This window comes from Sceloporus undulatus, chromosome 3, assembly GCF_019175285.1.
Source record: "Sceloporus undulatus isolate JIND9_A2432 ecotype Alabama chromosome 3, SceUnd_v1.1, whole genome shotgun sequence".
NCBI classification, from domain to species: Eukaryota; Metazoa; Chordata; class Lepidosauria; order Squamata; family Phrynosomatidae; genus Sceloporus; species Sceloporus undulatus.
In genome coordinates this window covers 194,264,467-194,284,006 of record NC_056524.1, presented here as the reverse complement: position 1 = coordinate 194,284,006, position 19,540 = coordinate 194,264,467, and the positions used below count along the sequence as shown (strand labels likewise).

At 38.6% G+C, this 19,540-nt stretch overlaps 1 protein-coding gene across 1 annotated transcript in view; it reads left to right on the top strand.

Moving 5' to 3' along the window:
- Nucleotides 1-13,163, top strand: part of PLEKHA1 (pleckstrin homology domain containing A1) — a 33,894-nt gene extending 20,731 nt beyond the window's left edge. Inside the window, exon 6 of the mRNA XM_042456867.1 lies at nucleotides 8,280-13,163. Coding sequence (XP_042312801.1) covers nucleotides 8,280-8,600 — 321 coding nt within the window. The 3' untranslated portion in view covers nucleotides 8,601-13,163. The remainder of the gene's footprint in view (nucleotides 1-8,279) is intronic.
- Nucleotides 13,164-19,540: the final 6,377 nt, after the last annotated feature.

The following is a 19,540-nucleotide window of genomic DNA, read 5'->3' as shown; positions in this document are numbered from 1 at the left end:
GCCCCATTCATTTGAATGGGATGCACAGCCCCTTGTGCCCTGCGCGTTCTCTGCAGCTTGAGCACATACGCTCAAGTCCACGTAAAGTGCGCCTGCCTATAATGCGGGCACACTGTACTTCAGTTCCCAAACTTAGTTGAGATCTATGGCCTGTTACAGACTGCCAAAATAAAGCTGCTTTGGGTCTCTTTGGAGGTATGTTGTTTAAATGATGCATGCACCCTAAGAATCCAGAAGCTGCACCAAAGCTGCACTCCAGTGCTTAGGACTGGAGTGTGGCTTTGGCGCGACCTCCGGACTCTTAGGACCCATGCATCATTTAAATAGCATACCTCCAAAGAGACCCGAAGCAGCTTTATTTTGGCAGTCTGTAACAGGCCTATGTTTTCTAAATGTGCTGATGATGCAGGTTTATCTGCCATCCTCTTTTCTTCCTGTTGTACTGTTCATCCTTGCTCAGTAAGAGATCCTGGAGGCACCTTCTGTTTACCTTGCCTGTTCTAGGTAGGCACACATGACTGGAGTTAAAATAGAATCTTGTTTGTTCCCAGCGCAAACTTTGGTTATTGCAAAATCAGCTGTGGATGTGCGGCTGCAAGTTGACACTGAAAGCTGGTGTTTCTCCAGCCTTCCTTCACCATCAAACAAAACATTCCCAGAGATAGAGGCTGAGGAGAAAAAGGGCTGGGCATAAAAAGTATTTGTAAAAAGGAGCTTCACTCTAAGAGGCTTTGTTAACTGAGGTATTCTATATATTTGTAGAGTGATATAGAATGTGATAATATAATTTCTTTAAAAGATTACTTCCTTATATCTGATGTTAATGTGAAAATGCAAAGAGCTGCATCAGCTACAATAAGTGTAACTGGATTGATTTTAAAGACTCATAAATTCTTAAGTGCTTTTATTTGTTTTTCAGTGATATAATGATGAGAGACAATCTTTTTGAAATTGTAACAACTTCTCGGACTTTTTATGTACAGGTAACTTTTTATGCTATAAAACTTTTTCATTGCTGTTATGTGGTTTGTCTTGACCCTGGCAGCCTAGAAGGCAGAATCCCTCTCAAGATAGTCCTTCATGATCTGTTACAATTGAGTCCATCCTCAATCTTCTTTTCTTCTATCCCATCTGTCTTCCCATTATATTGTCTAATGATTTAGGTTGCTTTGTAAAAGCTTTCCACCTTATTTCCTTTCTTGAATTGTACTACATCAAAAACCTCATCAAATAGAACTCAATATATTTTACTATATTTTATCTAGTTATATAAATCAGTATAATGGCTGCTTTCTTTGGAAGGGCATCACACCTGGCTCCTGATAAATTTAATCATGTAGGGCAAACAGATCATACATTGCTTCTTGCTGCATAGATAATTCTTATGTATTCAATGTTTCAAGTGATGTTTACAACCATGAAAGAGACATACAGAAATTACATAATACTGTACTGTATGGAGTTGCATATTGAACAAACTTTGCTCTCTGTTCTTTGTTCTCTTACCTCTACACTTTTGTGTTGAGTCACTTTGTGGTGTCTCTTTTCTTTGGATTACAAAGTTACTCTCCTGTCTGCCACTCCAATTCTCTTTAGAGACTAAGGCAAAGGTGCCATGCTGGGGCTCATTTCAGGGCTTCGTAGAGCTAGGCATCCATACGTGCCCAGCCCTAATAGTGGTGTCCATGCACCATCTTGCCGTGGCCCCACTCACATGATGGGTTCAGTGAATGAACATTGGTTCATTCACTTAAGTACAGTACATGAAAATGTCTATCACAACCCCATTGCATTTTGGCTTTTGTTCTCCCATTAGGGTTGCTAAATCATAATTCTTCAGCAGATGTTAAAACTAGAGGAATATTCCTATGGAGATTTAGACTCTTTATCTTGTAATTCTATGCTTCTCTTGCTCTCTGGTAAATCTGTTTTACCTGCCCCTTTCCTTCCTTCTGATAACACAAAGCACAATTCCTCGTTTCTAGGTGTGTTGAATAATTTTGTTGCAGTCTAATATGTACAGTATCATTTGCCGAGGTGTAGTCTTTTTGGCTTGGGAAGCCTGTACTCTTCTCCAAACTACATTGCAAGTAATTGTATTATTTTATTTATACATCACCTTTTACCCAGAGCTGGGACTAAGAGTGGTTCAAAAATTAAAAAGTAATACAGGTAAAAATATTATTTCTCTGTATTTTTTAAATTTGAAAACAAATGTCTTGCCCTGTTCAGAGCCATGTAATTCCATGTCAGCTGCTGGCTGCTTCATTTTAGGATTACCTGCTGCCACTAAAATACTTCATTGTGTTACATTAGTGCTATGTGATTTATCAGTCTTCAGAATCTCTTTCTTCCTCTTTAGAAAATTTGCATTTGTGATGGCAGCATCACAAAATGTGGTCAGTGCCAATGTGCCAGCATCTAGACAGGCTTGAATAATCTGATGTTGTAGAACAGAACTTCCTTCATTTCTAATAGTATAGTCACCTGAATGCTTTGTGTGTCAGTAACTTTTCCAGATAAGTCTTTTAAGAGGTCCTTCCTTTGTGCTTTGTGTAAAAGATAATAATTTTAAAATTATCTTTGCAATTTCAGTAACATAGATTGAGGGAATTTTAATAGACAATTAATAAAGATCACCATGCCACTTGAAGATTTGAGTGCCACTAGGTAGCAGGGAAATGAATGCAGAAAATAGGAATGAGACAGTTTTTAAAATATTGTTTGTGAAAGAAAACTGAATATAGTCATTACAATATTCTGAAATCACTGTCCTTACTTTAAACTTTAAAGTGCATTGGCTGGAATCTCTTGGGGAGGCATGAATTCATATGTTGTGGCACTATGTAGTGACCCCCAGCCTGACTGCTCCATCCCAACAGCTGCTGTGATCAATGGGGGTCTCTCTGCCTGTTGATTGGGAAGCAGCTTACTGTTGTTCCCTCTCCCTTCCATGAATTATTAGTCTGTTTATTTGTATCCCACCTTCCTCAATACAGGGACAAACAGTCTAAGTTAAAACAGTATAAAATATTAAAAATACAAAGTTTAAAAACTTTTTTTTTTTTTTTGCTGGAAATTGCTTGTGGGATGAACTGAGGCTATTAGTCAGCTTCTTCCTGAACAAGGGAACACCTCCTCATAGTTTGCAGTGGCTGCTGCCCAGTAAGAGAAAATTGGTGGTAGACTTTCCTGGACTACTTGAATCCCAGAGGTTACATAAAAATTGTGAATATGAAACAGTCATAAGTGCGTAACTCTGGGTTAGGCATTCTGGACATGATTCTGGCCAATATATACAGATGTTGAACCCAGTCTTGAGGAAAACACTGATTGACAAGCTTTGGTTGAGAATATTTTTTAAAATCCATGTTTTCATTTTTGAGAAACATGGAAGGTACTGGATGTGTTTTGACATCACCACAGTTTAAAATCTTGCCATTTTAACTGTATATTTCCAAACATACACTATTATTATTTTGCATTCTTTTTTTAGGCAGATAGCCCCGAAGACATGCACAGCTGGATTAAAGCAATTTCTGGTGCAATAGTAGCACAGCGGGGACCTGGAAGATCAGCAGCTTCTGTATGTTTTTAGCCAAGTTTAAATCATAGTGTTTTCACAATGATAAGTTCCTTACTTTTGATCTCCTTTCTTCTGTCTGCCTTTATTGTCACTCCTAAATCTGGAGTAACATCTTTGTGTGCATTACAGGTTGCACTGGACCTTGCATTTCTACTTAGCTGCTAATCTTAGTTGTAGCATATGTGTTGCCAGCCTGCATTGCGTTGTCCTAATATTCAGAAAGTACAACTGGTGGATTTGAGAATTATTTAAGTTTTTTTAAGTAATCTGAACTACGGTGGAACCTATTAAATTATTTGACCATGTTAGCCAAATCTTGTACTTGAGAGACCCCTCAAATTGGTTTATAGTAGTTTGCAGTACAACTCTTTTGACTCTCTTTCCTCTTAGCAGGGATTCAGAGAAATTCAAATCTAGTGAAGGTTTTAGTATAGTATTCAGAGAACTGAATTCTAGATGTTATTGTTGGTGGACAGCTAATATCATAATTCTACAGTTACCAAATTATACATTCAAATCCAGTTGGTGGTCCCAACTGTAGTGGAACCATTGAATTGATGCTGTTTTTTATATGTGCTAATTTTGTTTCCCGGTTTATTCAATAGCTCTACTTTTCATAGTTGGGACTACCAGTAAGATACAGGCTTGAGTGTTAACTGGAATGACAAATGTTAGTAGTGAAGGCTTTCATGCCAGCATCCATAATTTTTGTGGGTTTTTGGGTCTATGAGGCTATGTTCTAAAAGAGTTCAGAGAAATTATCTGAAGATGCTAGCCACAGCTGCTGGCAAAATATCAGGAATAAACTCTTCTAGACCATGGCATCATAGCCTGAAAAACCCACAAAAAACTATATAAAAATGTTAGTAGCTCTAACATTTAGTCTAGTAGAAAGCATTATGATTTATGATTCATGTTTTGCAGGTTAAGTCCCCACCCTTCAGTATATCAGAAGTTAATTGTTATTCTTCTGTGTTAAAGGCATAGTCTTAACAATATTGACTGTTTGCTTAAAATGGCTTGATTTTTCAAGGGGATCATAGTAGTTTCATTAAGTTGCCACAATACAGCTGAGGCTCTGTTTGGGAATAAATGTTTTCAAGGTGAGAGAGGAGCTTTCAAGAAGGGATTTTTCTATGTTTGTGTCCTTCTCTGTGTATAATCTTTCTGAATACTCAGCTGGTGACTGTCTGTAGTGTTTCTTTTTCCCCCTGTCTGTCTGTCTGTTTCCTTTTCCCTCCTTTTTTCAAGTTTAGGTTACTCTAATCTTAGCTTTGCACTGTGTTCCAGATGCGGCAGGCCAGAAGGCTGTCGAATCCTTGTATACAGAGGTATACATCAAGAACTGGTGAATGCAGCATGTATGTGGGCTCTCATGTAAACTTGCCACCTTAACAGAGGGCTGAAATTCCAAAACATTTACTAACACTATGCAAGATAATGAGGTCAAACTTGTGGTTTCTGCTGTTGATTACAATAGCTGTGGAATTACTGAATTCCAGAATAATTCTCATTGGCCATCAGGTTTGCTCTGTTTAAATGTTTCCTTCGAAATAAGATACATTAAGAATGGTAAAATCTCTGTTTGCATTTCCAGTGTGCTTATTTTTACTGAATACAAAAGCTTTAGTAGTAAAGATACATAGATATAGATATATAGAACCTAAACTTGGCCTAATTTTGCATGAGAGTTCATATTTTCATTGTATCATTTTTGAAACATAGCTAACTAAAAGCCTGTGAGATCCTAATAACCAGTATGTGTGCATGTAAAGTGTGCACACTATGGAAAATGTCCTGGACTGATTTGCATGGCTTTTATAATAGATATGCATGGGATCATTGGACAAGATGTAGGGTCTGTTACAGCTTGTAATCTGTATATTAATCAAAAGTAATTCAATGAATTTACGAAGTCTTTTATTGTATACATCGGTAGGTATAGCAAATGTATACCTTGTCACGCAAGTGCTGATCACAACATGTACTGTTTGTCCTACTGCTGGTCCCACTTGGGCTTAGTTCAAAACTTTATAAAAATGTTTACATAGTATTCACTTTAGAAAAGAAGCTTATTCATAAGTTCAGGTTTTGTATTTGGAATTCACTTGTGTTTGGAGCTCATTCTTTTTGTTTAAGCAGACTTGTTTTGGGGTTTATTTTTTGTTACTCCAAAATGAAGTTTACATTTTTCATCTTCTCTTCCTCTTCTCTGAAAAAGATTCCTGTGCATGAATAGTTCTAGGAGAAGTAATGGTTAACAATCTCATAGATGGCATAGTTTGCAATAGTAGTTCCCAGTTAAGCAGCTGTATACTAGAAAATGGGGGACCACCTCTTCCACAGTATTACCAATGCAAGCTGGTGCTGAAGGTGTTAACATTGTGCAAGAACAATGCACAAAGATTGTTCCAGAAAGTCATTCCATTATGTCAAATATCTTGTGGAAGATGTAATTTCATTACATCTATCTGTGCTACAGGATTAAATTTGGCACCCCATGGCAATTGCACTACAGCTAATTTAGTGATCTGAGGTCTACAGTTTGGGACGATAGGATTGACACTACAATATGGCTAATTTCAAAGGAGGATGGTAACATTGTGGTAATAAGAAATGAGAATTGGAGAATTCTATCTATCTATCTATCTGGAATATTTATACCCCACTCTTCCACCCCAAAGGCTCTCAGAGTAGCTTACAAATTGTTAATCAGACAGTTCCCTTACCTCAGGCTTACAATCTAAAAAGACATGACACAAAAGGAGAAGGGAAATGCCAGTGGGGGAAGGGGATCAAATCCAGCAGTTTTCTCCCTCTGAGGCCCAGGCAATGGCAGATGACTGTTGCTGTGTGTCTTCAAGTTGTTTTCTACTTATGGCAATCCTAAGATGAACATGTTATGGGTTTTCTTGGAAAGATTTGTGCAGAGGGGTATTTGCCTCTGCCTCCCTCTGAGGCTCAGAGACTCTAACTTACCTGAAGTTATTCAGTGGGTTTTTGTGACTGAGCAAGGATTCGTCTCCAGAGTTCTAGTCCAACATCCAAACCGCTACGTCATATTGGCTGTCATATCACTTCTATTCCCTCATAGAAAGTTCCCAGCCATGCCTCAGTGTGATGCACCTGTGGCTTGGAATCTAGGTAGGATTATTGCTACCTTGTCATGATACAGATTCAGTTACACCTGTTGCTATGTGTCTGCACCTTCTGCTTTCTGAGCCTGTTTTTCTATTCCATGTTAGAAAAGATCTTTCAATATTCAAGAGTAGTTAACTATTGAAGTGGATAAAAATGATTGTGAAAGTGTGAACAACCTAAGAAATTTAAGCCTTGATTATAATTACAATTCAGAAACATTAGCCATGTTAGTCTGGAATATCAGTATGCAAAAGGATCTTTCACTTTGAGACAGAGTGAAATAAGTAGCAGCATACACTTTCATAGACTTTGGCTACTTCCCCAGATGCATTAGCTTTTAGTAATTCACTGTATAGGTGTCACCAATGTCCTCTGCATATCTCTTAAAGCAGGGTTATGCAGGGTTGGGAGCCAGTGTTTTCACCCATTGTGGGCCTTTGATTTTCAGCGAAGAACTCTACTTCTGGTTCACACATACAGGCTTTTAAAAATGGTTTCCAGCGGGTTGGGATGGGATGGAGTATTTAGAGAGGAAACATCATTCCAAGTGCAGGGGTGCCTTTTGGTGTTTTGGAGTGATTTCTCATCAGCACAGTTCTTTAGAAAATTAGGATGTCTGAGCGCTTGGAGAAGCTGCAAAAATGTGGCTGCAGTCACAGCAGGCTGTACTTTCCACTCCTGTCTGAAAACGTACTTTTGAAGTAGAATTCAGCTGTGGATTGATCATGTTGAATAATTTGAATATTATTATATACAATTTATAGTTCAGCATTTGAGGCAATATTACCTCTCTAGAAAATGGGATATATGGAATCCAGGCTTAATGTAGAAAAGCAGCATGATGGTGCACACTGCAAGTGGAAGGTACTAAATGAAGTACAGAATTTTGCTGCTGCTTCTTTTTATATATATATATATTTCTTCTTCGTGGTCTCTGTTAAACTCAACAATGCCTTTAAAATGTAGAAGCACACCTATTAGATCTGTTCTATTTAGAAAATATTGTATTGTACCGGATTTAGGTTATTCTTCATGATATTTTGTGGTTCAGTTTGCTGAAATACCTAAGGAATCGATGTATATCCAACAAAAATGGAAACTTCATTAACTCTGAAAGTGGTCCTCAGCAAATACTGAGGGATTCTACTGTGCTTCTTTTTTGAATGTGAATACATTTTGCATGCACTTTTGGGACTAGTTTCTGGAATTGTTTATAAGGAAACAAGAAACATTTCTTTGTGCAGTTTCAGATTTTCAGTAATTTTTTTCTTCAAAATTCACTTATTGTGTCAAAAGCCAGGTTATGTTAATGAACTTCAAGCCATGCTAGACTTTATGGATTAGACTTGGCTGCTTCAGCTTGCAATCACATAGTGCTGTAAGCTCAGTCTTTACATTCTGCTGTGTAGAACAGGCATCTGCTTTATGCTGTTATGCTTTGCTTTTCCCTTTTAATTTTTTTTGGTTTGTTTTACAGTGATACAAGTCTGACATGAGTTATTAACATGCAGTAAATGGCCCATTGCATCTGACAAGCACTTCTCTTTTACAGGAGCATTCCAACTGTTCTTCAGAATCCAGCTGTCCTGCAGAAACAGCAGCAGCCACCCCACATTCCACAACCACTCACAGCTCCTCTGTGGTCCAAAACCTTAACAGCAAGCCCACTGTCATGGAAAAGCGAAGATTTCACGAATCTTTTACCAAGACCAAGTCAGGGAGCTTCAAGATCCAGGCTGTCTCTTCAGGAGACTCAACTTCCAAAATGACTTTACAGGGCCTGTTGGAACCTCAAAATAAAAATGGCGCTCAGGAACAGGATTCAGGCCCTGTGGATTTGGATGATGCAAGCCTTCCAGTCAGTGATGTGTAATAATGGAAGAATTTGGGGAAATGATGCATTTGTTTTTGGTCCTTGAATTTCCTTGCTCAGACTTTAGCCAAAGATGACTATGGGATAAAAGAACAAAGAATGGAATGTTGCTTATATAGATCTGTATGTACATGCATACATTCAAATCTGTGTGTATTTAGATACTGTACTCATATAATGCCTTCCATTGATTATCAGAGTGGGCCTTTTGCTTTCTCTGTAGCCTGAAGACAAATTTTTAATAGGGAGGGGCCAAAATTGATTAAAATACATGTTGTTGATAAGTAAAGTGCCAGCTGAACTTATTCAGTTTGGCAGAAGTGAGTAGCATCTTAGTGCTATAATAAATGTCAACATATGACTTGTGATCTGTCACTTAATTATGTAAGTCTGGATGACATACAAGTTGACTTTTTTCCCCTAAAAATACTGGCACACCTTTTCAGACAACTGAGTATATAGATGAAGAGTCTGTTCTTACAGGATCAGGACTGCAGAAACTGTCGGTAACATAATGCACTTTTCCTATGCAAAGAGAGTTTTCGTATAAAGTAAAAAAAATACAAAAATGTTGCTGCAGTGTCTGAAATGAGGAGTGCTCCCCCAATAGTTAATACACAGATTTGCGAGCCACTACATAATCTATGTGTGTAATTACAGAATGAAAAAGGTTTGTGCTGCATTTCAGACATTACAGAAAATGTGTGTTAACTTACATGGAAGTGCGTATCTAAAAGATCACTTAATGCTGACATAAGTGTGATGACTTAATTGGGACTCCTTTGTAACTGCTCTGTAAATCACTGCCCTGCTCTGAGAATCCAACTCCCTTAGAATCCCTAGTATTTGGTGCTGTGAAACTTACATAAGAGTAATACAGCTATTTTGAATATTAAGCCTATTTTTGATGCACTCCTAAAGATGACTTGTAACTTTTGCACATTTGGATATTAATGGACCACCAATAAGTAAGGATGCTATATGGATTTTTTTAAAAAGGGAGAAGGGAAACTGGACTACTAAATCTTCTAAAGGTTTATCTAAAAGTATTTTATATTAGGCTTTGAAAAAAAATTAAATGCTTAAAACTGTTGTGTAAGGTTTTTTTTTCTTTTGTGCGATCCTTTTCTCCAGTGTGTTGTAAATGATTTCCATTTTATATTTGAGTCATTAAAAAACTGAACAAAATTGTTTCATTCTGTTAAGTGGTACTGAATTGTTCGGTAATGCAATTGTGGCCTGTAACTTTTGCTGCACTAATTTTATTAAAAGTGCCTGTGGGTTCTTCCTTCATGATATGTTAAATGTTTGGGGGTAGTTACTGGATTTTGCTTTTGTGGTTTTGAATCTTGAAGTGAAATTACTTTGTATAGTTCAGTTGACCATGTTTATCATGATATGCTAGGGTTTCCAGCAGATTGGTATCTTATCACTTGTGCTTCAGTGATGAGAAACAAAATATTTGAAGCTGATGCTGGATGTGTGATCAGATGAGTATGCATTATTTGTGGCTATATTGTGAAAATGTTTGCTTTAATTAAAAGCCCCCAAATTTCAAATGATGCTGGTTTATGCAGTTCACATTTTCTAGTTTTCACTAGTCTAATTGTTTAAAACCATATGCTGATAATGCTTGACAAAACAGGCAACAAAGGGAGGTTTGAGTGAAAAATACCCACTTCAGTAACACAGTCAGTAATTAGGTTATGTTTTATTAGTGTAAACTCCATTTTTTAAAAAGTTAATAGTTGAGAAAGGAAGTGCTGTGGGATGTTATATTAGCCCCATAAAACCTTGGCCTGCTGTCTTCTTCATGCTATTATTTGTCCCCTTGTGTTCCACTCCAATTCACTGAGGGATTTTTCACTTTTCAGAGTAAGTTGCTGGTGACATTCAGCCATTCCAGTCCTAAAACCTCATTGACAGAAGGCAGTGGTTCAAGGACTGGGCACTGGGACTTGATGGCTCTAGTTTTCTAGACTATCACAACTTTTTTTTAAGTTAGCATTTTTTTCAAATGAAACAACTCAATCATTGCCTTCCTAATTGCTTAAACTTGCTCAGAATTTGACAGTAAAAAATTGGTAGAGCGTGGGATAGTTAACCTTCTCTTTTACTGCATGCCATTTCATGGCTTCAGGGAATTTTTCTGTAGCTACTTAGAATGACTGACATGTATCTTCTTTGAAAGATATACTGTATAAAGAAAAAGAGGAAGTGTAGAGTAACACTTGTGGTCCAGCAACTATCTTTACATATAAGCCCAACTTCCATCTTTTTTTTATTCATTGTAATGAACTTATTGGTTTGTTTCTTGAAGCTTAAAACATTTGCACCTTCCTCATTTGGTCCTGGTCTTTTTTAACTGCTCAGATTATTCAGAGGTGCAGAACATATGGCCCGCCAGATGTTGATGGACTGAAATTGCCATCAGCTCTAGCCAGCATAGCTGATGGCAATAGATGGTGGGAGTGCAGTCTAACAATGTCTGGGGAGTCACCTGAGCTAAATAGTTCCAGGTTACAAATTACTATAGCATATTGATATCCTTCCTGGAAAATCTTTTCATCTAATGCTGTGTCTTCACAGAAATGCTGCTGACATTTAATGAGAGGATTTGTTCTGTGCCTGAGTCAGTGGATCATTCTCTTTTCTTCATTTTAAGTTTTACATAATAATGACCAAGAGCCACAAGTATTTTGCCTTCTTGGTACAGACTGAAGATTACTTTTCTCTGATCCATTTGTCTCTTCTTTGCTTTAGCATTCTTTTGTGAATTTTTAGCATTCTACCTATGTAGCTACTCATTTTGTCTTCCAGCATGTTAACAGCTTGGATCATTGATTTCCACAAATCAGAATAGTCAGCTTCTATTTCATTAAAGTTACTCCCATCTTTTTCTTTACTTTTTAGCGTAATGACAATTGAAAGGCACATGGGTGCAAGTATACAAAATCAACATGTTAATAAAATAAAAATCCCAATTTGCATGTTTGAGGGGGAAGAGTGTATATAGAAACATATATAAAAATTTGGTCCCAAGACTCAAAACTGAAATGGGAAAAGAATGTAAGCATGGACAAAGTCTAAAGATGGAGTAGTAACAATGCCAAATGATTGTGATCTTGTTTCAAATTGATTCAGTATAGCAGCACCTTTACATTTCTTAACTGTAAGCTAAACATTTACAAGCAGTGTTTGTAAATTACACTTATTTGCCTTCTCAGTTACATGTGATCAGATAAGTTGAATGTTATAATAAGTCTAGTTTAGTACCATATATTTTAACTTGTAACAAATTTAGCCAATAGTTATATGAATCCTTATTTTTCACAAATACATACTTTGTGGGAGAAACTGAATTGGAATGTTTGTATTGCCATACTTTAATGTAGTTTTAGATTTCTTGGTTCTGGTACAGTTTCCACACTGCATGTTAATCTTGTTTTGATATTGCCAGTTTTCAACAATGAATCAGAAACAAAGCAGTACCTTTTATGGGGTTCTTTTAAAATCAGATTTCTTAGATAGCTGAATAGTGTGGGAAATATTTGTGGTTGATAAATTGTCAGGGTCTCTTATTTATCAGTACTTTTTTATATAAAAATGATGAAAAATGTTAAATTATTTTAGAACCTGTGGTGTTTTCTGTAAATGTCACACTTGTGAATAAATTGACTTCTATGACAAAACATAACAATCCTATCAGACTACTACATTTAGTGCATTTCAAAAGATAAATTGTTAACTGTGAAAACTATTTTTGTATACCATCTCTTGTTCTTTTCTTGGATTCACAAAAAACTGAATTAAGTTTATATATATGAACAAAAACTGCCCTGTGTAAACTTTGCTGTCTTTAGTACAATGATCTGTTAGTACCTTTTAAATAGACAGTGATCCCCACAGATGATAGAAATATAGCATAATGCACAGGTTTTGCACACACAGAGAATGGAAGCCTGTCACATACAGAGTGATGTTGAGAACTGAGTGCTCTTGAAATGACATTCCTTTGGGATGACATTTAAAGCTCTAAATGGCTTGGGACCTCAATACTTGAGAGAGCACCTCTCCTGTTATGTACCTGTCTGAGGATTACAGTCTTGTGGGGTGAAGCCTATTTATTTATTTATTTATTTATTTATTTATTTATTTATGGGATTTTTATTCCACCTTTCTCCCAATATGGGATTCTCTGTGTACCCCCAGTGAAATGAATACATTGTGTTGACATGGGAGAGTGCCTTCTCTGCTACAGTACCCCAACTGTGGAATGCCCTCTTCTTAGAGGCCTAACAGCTGCTGCAAATACTCATGTCATATAGGCACCAAGTTGAAACTTGGCCATTCATCAAAGGCTTTAAGCCTCATTAATTCATCCCAGATATGGTGGTGCATACAAGCTTTTAAATCTGTTTTTAACTTATTTAACACATTTTGCCTTATTTCATAATTTTATTGTTTTAAACTGTTCAATTTACTTTAATGCTGTTTGTAACCCAACCTTAGATCTCTGTTTTAGCTTGGGAATAAATAACAACAACAATAATATTGCAATAAAACTGTTTCTTTAAGAGTTAAAGGCAGGGATGGGCAACTCAACAGGGGCAAGGATTGGGGCTTTGGGGATTGCCAGTGTGTCTTTGCGGGCTGTAGAGGTAGGATTTGGGACTCACGTGCACTTTCCCCATATCTAGGTTAAAGGAAGCTGGAGGTCAGACAATTAACTAAGGATTTGATTTAATTAGGAATTGGATCATATGTTCACAAGGTCAAATTATGGCTTTTAGTATTAGTAGGCTTTTATAGGAATGAGAGCTGTTTATACAGATATGCTCAAACAACAGTGTTCACCATTATGTGTTTGTGTGGTGGAATGTTATGAAGTGGAGAAAAGAGGGAGAGATGGGGCCTGAGTGGGATATATGGGAATCCAATGGTTGGAAAAAGCAGGGAGAATGGTAATCTGGGAGCTGAAGAAACTGGGCTATACTTAAATTTGGATAGGGTAGTGGGACAGGATCTTGTATATTTAGGTTGGTGATTAATGTTCAGAACAGAAATAAGAACAAAGCTGTGATATCTTAAAAGATTAAGAAGCAGTGTTTGGCACAATATTTTTGTGATTGAAGGAGAGTTGCCTCAGTTGGCATATTTTTATATACCTGGTTCGGGGATGTAATCAGTGAGGTGAAGCGGAAATGATGATGCAAAACCTACAAACTGATAATTATATCAATGTTGTTTATCATAAACAGTCATGGGGGTAGCTGCACATATCCTTGCATTGATGTGTTGATTAATTCATGGAGTGGGATTTAAAAGCCTTTGTTCCCATTTAAGTCACTCTAGATAAGGATTAGTAAAGTGATTTATGAGGCAAGAAGAATGGATCTTGAAAGAATGGGTTGGTGATACTGTCAGTCCTCTGTCTCTACAGATTCCTTATCCACTGGTGCAACTATCCACAGCTTGAAAATACACACATACACACACACACACACTTTCCAAAAAGGAAGTTTGATTCTTGCCATTTTATATAATAGGTGTCATTTTACTCTGCCATTGTATTTAATGGGACTTGAGCATCCATGGATTTTGGTATCCATAGGGGGTCCTGGAACCAACCCACAGTGGATAACAGTTGTACATGCTGGGAAGGAAGAGTGAGGAGCCATATGGAAACCAGCAGAAAGAGAAAAGAGTGGATTGCAAGTGTGAAGAGAGAGAGAGTCTGAGTCATGCTTCTGAAGTCAGAAATAACATGGTGCAGATGTTTAGAACTGTGGAGGGAAGGAAGATCCTGAGGCAATAGTGCAGAATTGAGGTGACCTGAGTGGTTGAACTAGCAAGAAGCATGGATAGAAATAGGGATCAAAGACAGGTCTCTGGTTTTTTGTGGGTAGCATGGTTCAGGTTACAGCTGAAAACTAGTTGCTATGTCTTGATGTAAAACAACAACAGACTGGGCTGAGAAAAAGACACGGAAAAAAGGGAGAGTACAGTTCTGGTAGATGGGACACAAGACTGGAAAACCAAAAACAAGGATACAGTACATTGAAATGGTTAAAACTTGCTATTTTGAGCACTCATTTCTTCATGGGAACCAAGGAAGGAAGAAAAGAGAGTGGTACATAAATCTATACAATTGCCCCAGCCCTCATTCTTTTTCTGTGGTACCTAGATTTGAAGCAGAGGTACTTCTTGACATCACTTGGGCAAGAAAAGGAATAAGGGCTTCCACAAGATTTCTCTTGGAAAATCATGGTGTTTTACTCCTTTAGGTCAAGAGTCCAATTTCTGGGGCCAAAGTCTACAGGTTTTATGCCCTCCAATCTGATTTAACAATTCAAAATGCCAAGTGAAAGATTGTATCTCTGATGGCACATCAAAACTAAGTTTTGGCTGCTGATGGGTTTAAGATGTGCTAGACTCATGTTAATCTCCCTTTTTAAGGGAGAAGGTCAAAATTTGCATGCTGCTGAAATCATATTCTTGGTGACCAATACTGTGGCCTGCCCATGTGCCAATGAGGTTTAGTGTTTAAAGCTTTGAATAGGTCTGAGGAGACCCAGGCTCAAAGTAGGGACTCAGCCATAAAATTCACTGATTTGCCTCATATTTTGACAGATAGCATGGAAAATGTTTCCACTTGTGGCTTCAAATGGTAGCCTGGGGTCAGCTAATAGGTTCATACACAAAGGGAAGACTCTTGTTAGTTTTTCCAAGTGTTCCATTTCTCTGGGAGCAAATGATTTGCAAGTAAAAATAAGCCCTTACCTGTAATTTGAAAAAGCAGGCTTGGATGTCAGGAAAGCTCTGCATCTACAGTCTAATAAAAGCAAGCTAGTTTGTGCCCTTTTCTTCAGTGATGACTGCAAATGTATTAAGAACAGCACAAGGAGGTATTTTTAGGACAAAGAGATTGCTTTACCTCATCCCAGAAACTTGAGACTTGCCAGAAAATCAGTGTTTAGGACAGAATGCGCTGACTTCACTGCCAGCGCAGCAGTGACCTTATGCTGCACAAATGTTTCAGTTTGGAAAGCAAGACGGATTTATGGCAACAAATGCAAAGATTTCACAAAAGTTTATACTTCAGAATAGGCACTATTTTAACAGGCCAACCCCAAGCTATGCTTTCTCTAATACTGGCATTTTGCCATCATATAATATCCTAAAGGCACCAGGTCCTGTCTGATCATGGAAGCTAAGCAAAGTCAGTCCTGATTAGTATTTAGATGGGAGACTGCCAACAAATACTAGGTGATGTAGGCTGTATTTCAGAGGGAGGAGCTGGCAAAACTGCCTCTGAGTATTCCTTGCCTAATAAAACTCTTATGAAATTTATGGAGTGCCATACATCAACAGGCAACTTGAAGGCAGCACATACATACAATTTACGTAACTGTGTGAGGAGTAGATGTGTGACAGTATGTACATATAAATGGGATACCAGCCAAGGGGTCACCTACATTTGGCTCTGGTTATGCTTGCAGGCATGAGACACCAGTAGGATCAAAGCATTGCCTGTTCCTCCTCCTTAATTTTGACACTGAGGCAAATGTGATGCTTCTATCTAGGGATATACAATACATGCCCCCCCCCCAAATAGTTATTATTTTAAACCAGGGATAGATGATTGCTAAAGGCTTCAAAGACAAATCTAGCCTCCAGAACCTTGAAGTCCCCTTGCACACTTTGGTGAAAAATTGTTACCTGTGCCCTCTGTGGACACAAGCATTCTGCCCATTTGGGGCCCGTTTTAGGCCAATGGTAGCCATTTTCTTGGATCTGGAAACAGCTGGATATGGGACACACTTTGCCCTACTCGGTAAACCTAGTGAAATCAATGGAATATGTCATGACTGATTCAAATCCCATTGGATTTTGTCACCCTGCTTTAAATGTAACCAAATCTAGACCCAATTCTCAGTTTATTTCTTTGCACCAATGCAAAGCTATGCAAGCCTACTGGGACAGAAGATCTCAATATAAGTTAATGCACACCCACTATGGGTTTCATTAAAAAGAATAAAGCAGCTTAAACCAATTCACCATTCATTCCCAGCAGCAATATCTTCATGTAACAGAGCTTTTCAACTGGTTTTTAAGTCAAGAACTGAGCCTGTAGGTTAGGGCCCTCCAGATGATTTTGGACTACAACTCCTGTAATCCCTCACCAGTGTCTGTGCTGCTTAAGGCTCATGGGAGTTGTAGAGCTCCAAAACATCTGAAATACGGGATGTTTTCAAGCAATAATTCTAGCTGGGGTGAAAGAGTAGGAATAAAAAGCTACTCTATTTCTCTTCAACTGTAAGGGTAAATGGTAGAGAGATCTTGTAGCACCTTTGAGACTGAAATAAAGAAGTTGGCAGCATGAGCTTTTGTAGACTTCAGTCTGCTCCACAGATGCATATAGTGACTGTATGCATCTGAAGACGTAGACTGAAATCTACAAAAGCTCATGCTGCCAACTTCTTTATTTCAGTTAGTCTCAAAGGTGATACAAGATTTCTCTACATACTAATTCAACAGACTAATACGGCTATATCTTTGAATTGTAAGAGTAAATGTGATGTGCCTTCAAGTCATTTTCAATTTATTGAGACACTAAGGTGAACCTATTATGGCTTTTTCTGGCAACATTTATTCAGAGGGGGGTTTGCCTTTGCCTCCCTCTGAGGCTGAGAGGGTGTGACTTGCCCAAGGTGGTTCCATTCTGTGGTTCTACAGTGTAATGGCTCAAAGAAGCTATTTACAGAGTAAATAGTAAGCAGCAAAACCAACTGATCTTTTAAGCATCTCTTTTAAATAGCATTTATCATCCTTTGTGATTATGCCTGCAGAGCTACAATCAGTCTCACCTATTGTTCTTATGTCTGTGGCCCTCAGGGAACACTGTTGTCAGCTTTTTGTGGTCTGCCTTAACATTTGGAGATTTGTAAAATCCATCCCCTGGATCTTTTTAATGCTGCACCAGTGTCATTTGTTGGATTTAAGAATTTTAATGCATTTTGTAGCCATTGATTGTGGGATACGTACAGACAGAATCAGTGGTCTTCTTGTAAAAATGGCAAGGATTCACAAACATCAATTTAGAGGAAAACTCCTGGCATTGTCCACAGCTCTGCCATGGCATGCTGGTTCCATGAGTGTCATGCTGGGGACCCTGCATATGGATCATGGATGTGAGCTGTCATTAAGGACTGGCTCTTAGCTATTTCCTTTGTAGAAACCAACAAATAAACCAGCAAATTATTAATTTAAGAACTCTGCCTTTGTGGCACAAAGTAGATCTGTAAAGAGTCAGTGTGGTGGTGTGGTTTGAATGTCCGACTATGACTCTGGGGTCCAGGGTTAGAGTTCAATTCCCAGCGCAGCCATGAAATCCACTGGGTTACCTTGGGCAGGTCACATACTCTCAGCCTCAGAGGAAGGCAATGGCAGACCTCCCCTAAACAAATCATGCCAAGAAAACCCCATGATAGGTTCCATCTTTGGACTGCCATAAATTGGAAATTACTTGAAGGCACACAACACACACACTGTTAATAGTAAAGTGTCATCACCTTTATTTACACTGCTGTAGCTTGCCTTCAGTATTGAGTATTGGACTATGATTCTGGAGGCCAGGGTTTGATTCCTGCTTGGCCATGAAACCCACTGGTTGACATGCTCTCAGCCTCAGAGGAAGGCACTGGCAAACCCCCTCTGAACAAATCGTGCCAAGAAAACTCTGTGATAAGTTGCGTTTAGGGCCGCTATAAGTCAGAAATGTCTTGAAGGCACACAACAACAATTGAATAACCAACTCTTTTTAGAATTTGAAGTTTTATTTCCAACTGGTTTTTTTTAAAAGTCCCTCTGGAGCCAGGTAGCCTAGTGGTTTGAGCACTGGGCTACGACTCTGGAGACTAGAGTTTGATTCCTAGCTTGCTCGGACATGGAAACCCATTGGGAGAGCTTGGGGAAGTCACACTATCTCAGCCTCAGAGGAAGATAGCAAACCTCCTCTGAACTAACCTTAACAAGAAAAACCCATGATAGGTTTGCCTTATGTCAAAAATGACTTGAAGGCACAACAATGGCAGCAAACTCTCTGGCTGAAAGAACCAGTCCCCAGTGCACCGAGTCAGGATAAGATTTGCACTGAGACCAAGTTGGGACAAAGGCATGGTGACCAGACATGCTCGCCTTTTCCAGAACATGTCCTACATTTTAACCTTCTGTCCAGGGGGAATTCCAAAATGTCCTCCATTCTGAGCATGAGAAAGAAACATGAATTTATATGTATGTGTGCTTTTAGCTTTTTATTTGGCCAGGTCCTCCAATTTGTCTTGAAGGCCCTATATTTTGCAGTGGCCTCATCCTCCCTTGGAGGGAGGACATTGCTCTCCCTGTGACTAAAGCATACATTTACATTAGAATGTTTTTAGCTTTTGATTTGTTCAGGTCCTCCATTTTGTTGTTTTGTCTCCTATATGGGCCCTACATTCTGCTGGGGCCTGGTCCTCCTTTGAAGGCGAGGATATATTTGGCCAAACCCTGTGACTGAGTGGGAAGCATGAATTTACATGTCGATGAGTTACATAACATTAAACTCGTTTAAGTGTGTTATTTGGTCAGGTCCTCCCTTTTTGCCTGCAATCTGGTCATCAACCCTGTGACTGGGAACCATCATGGACTTACAACGTGTGTCTGAGAGTGACATTATTAAAGGAGAGCTGCAACATTTCTTGAGCCAGGTCCCCCATTTCTGCGAGGGCCCGGGTGGGTCCTCCTCCTCCTCCTCCTTCAGGCTGAGGAGAAGATGGACTCGACACAGGGGGAAAGTAACCCCCTGAAAGCAGCCTCGCCAAAGCGGCTTCTCTCTCTGAAGCCCCGCCTGTTTTATCCCTCAGAGAGGCTATAAAAGCCCTCCCTGGGGAGGTTTC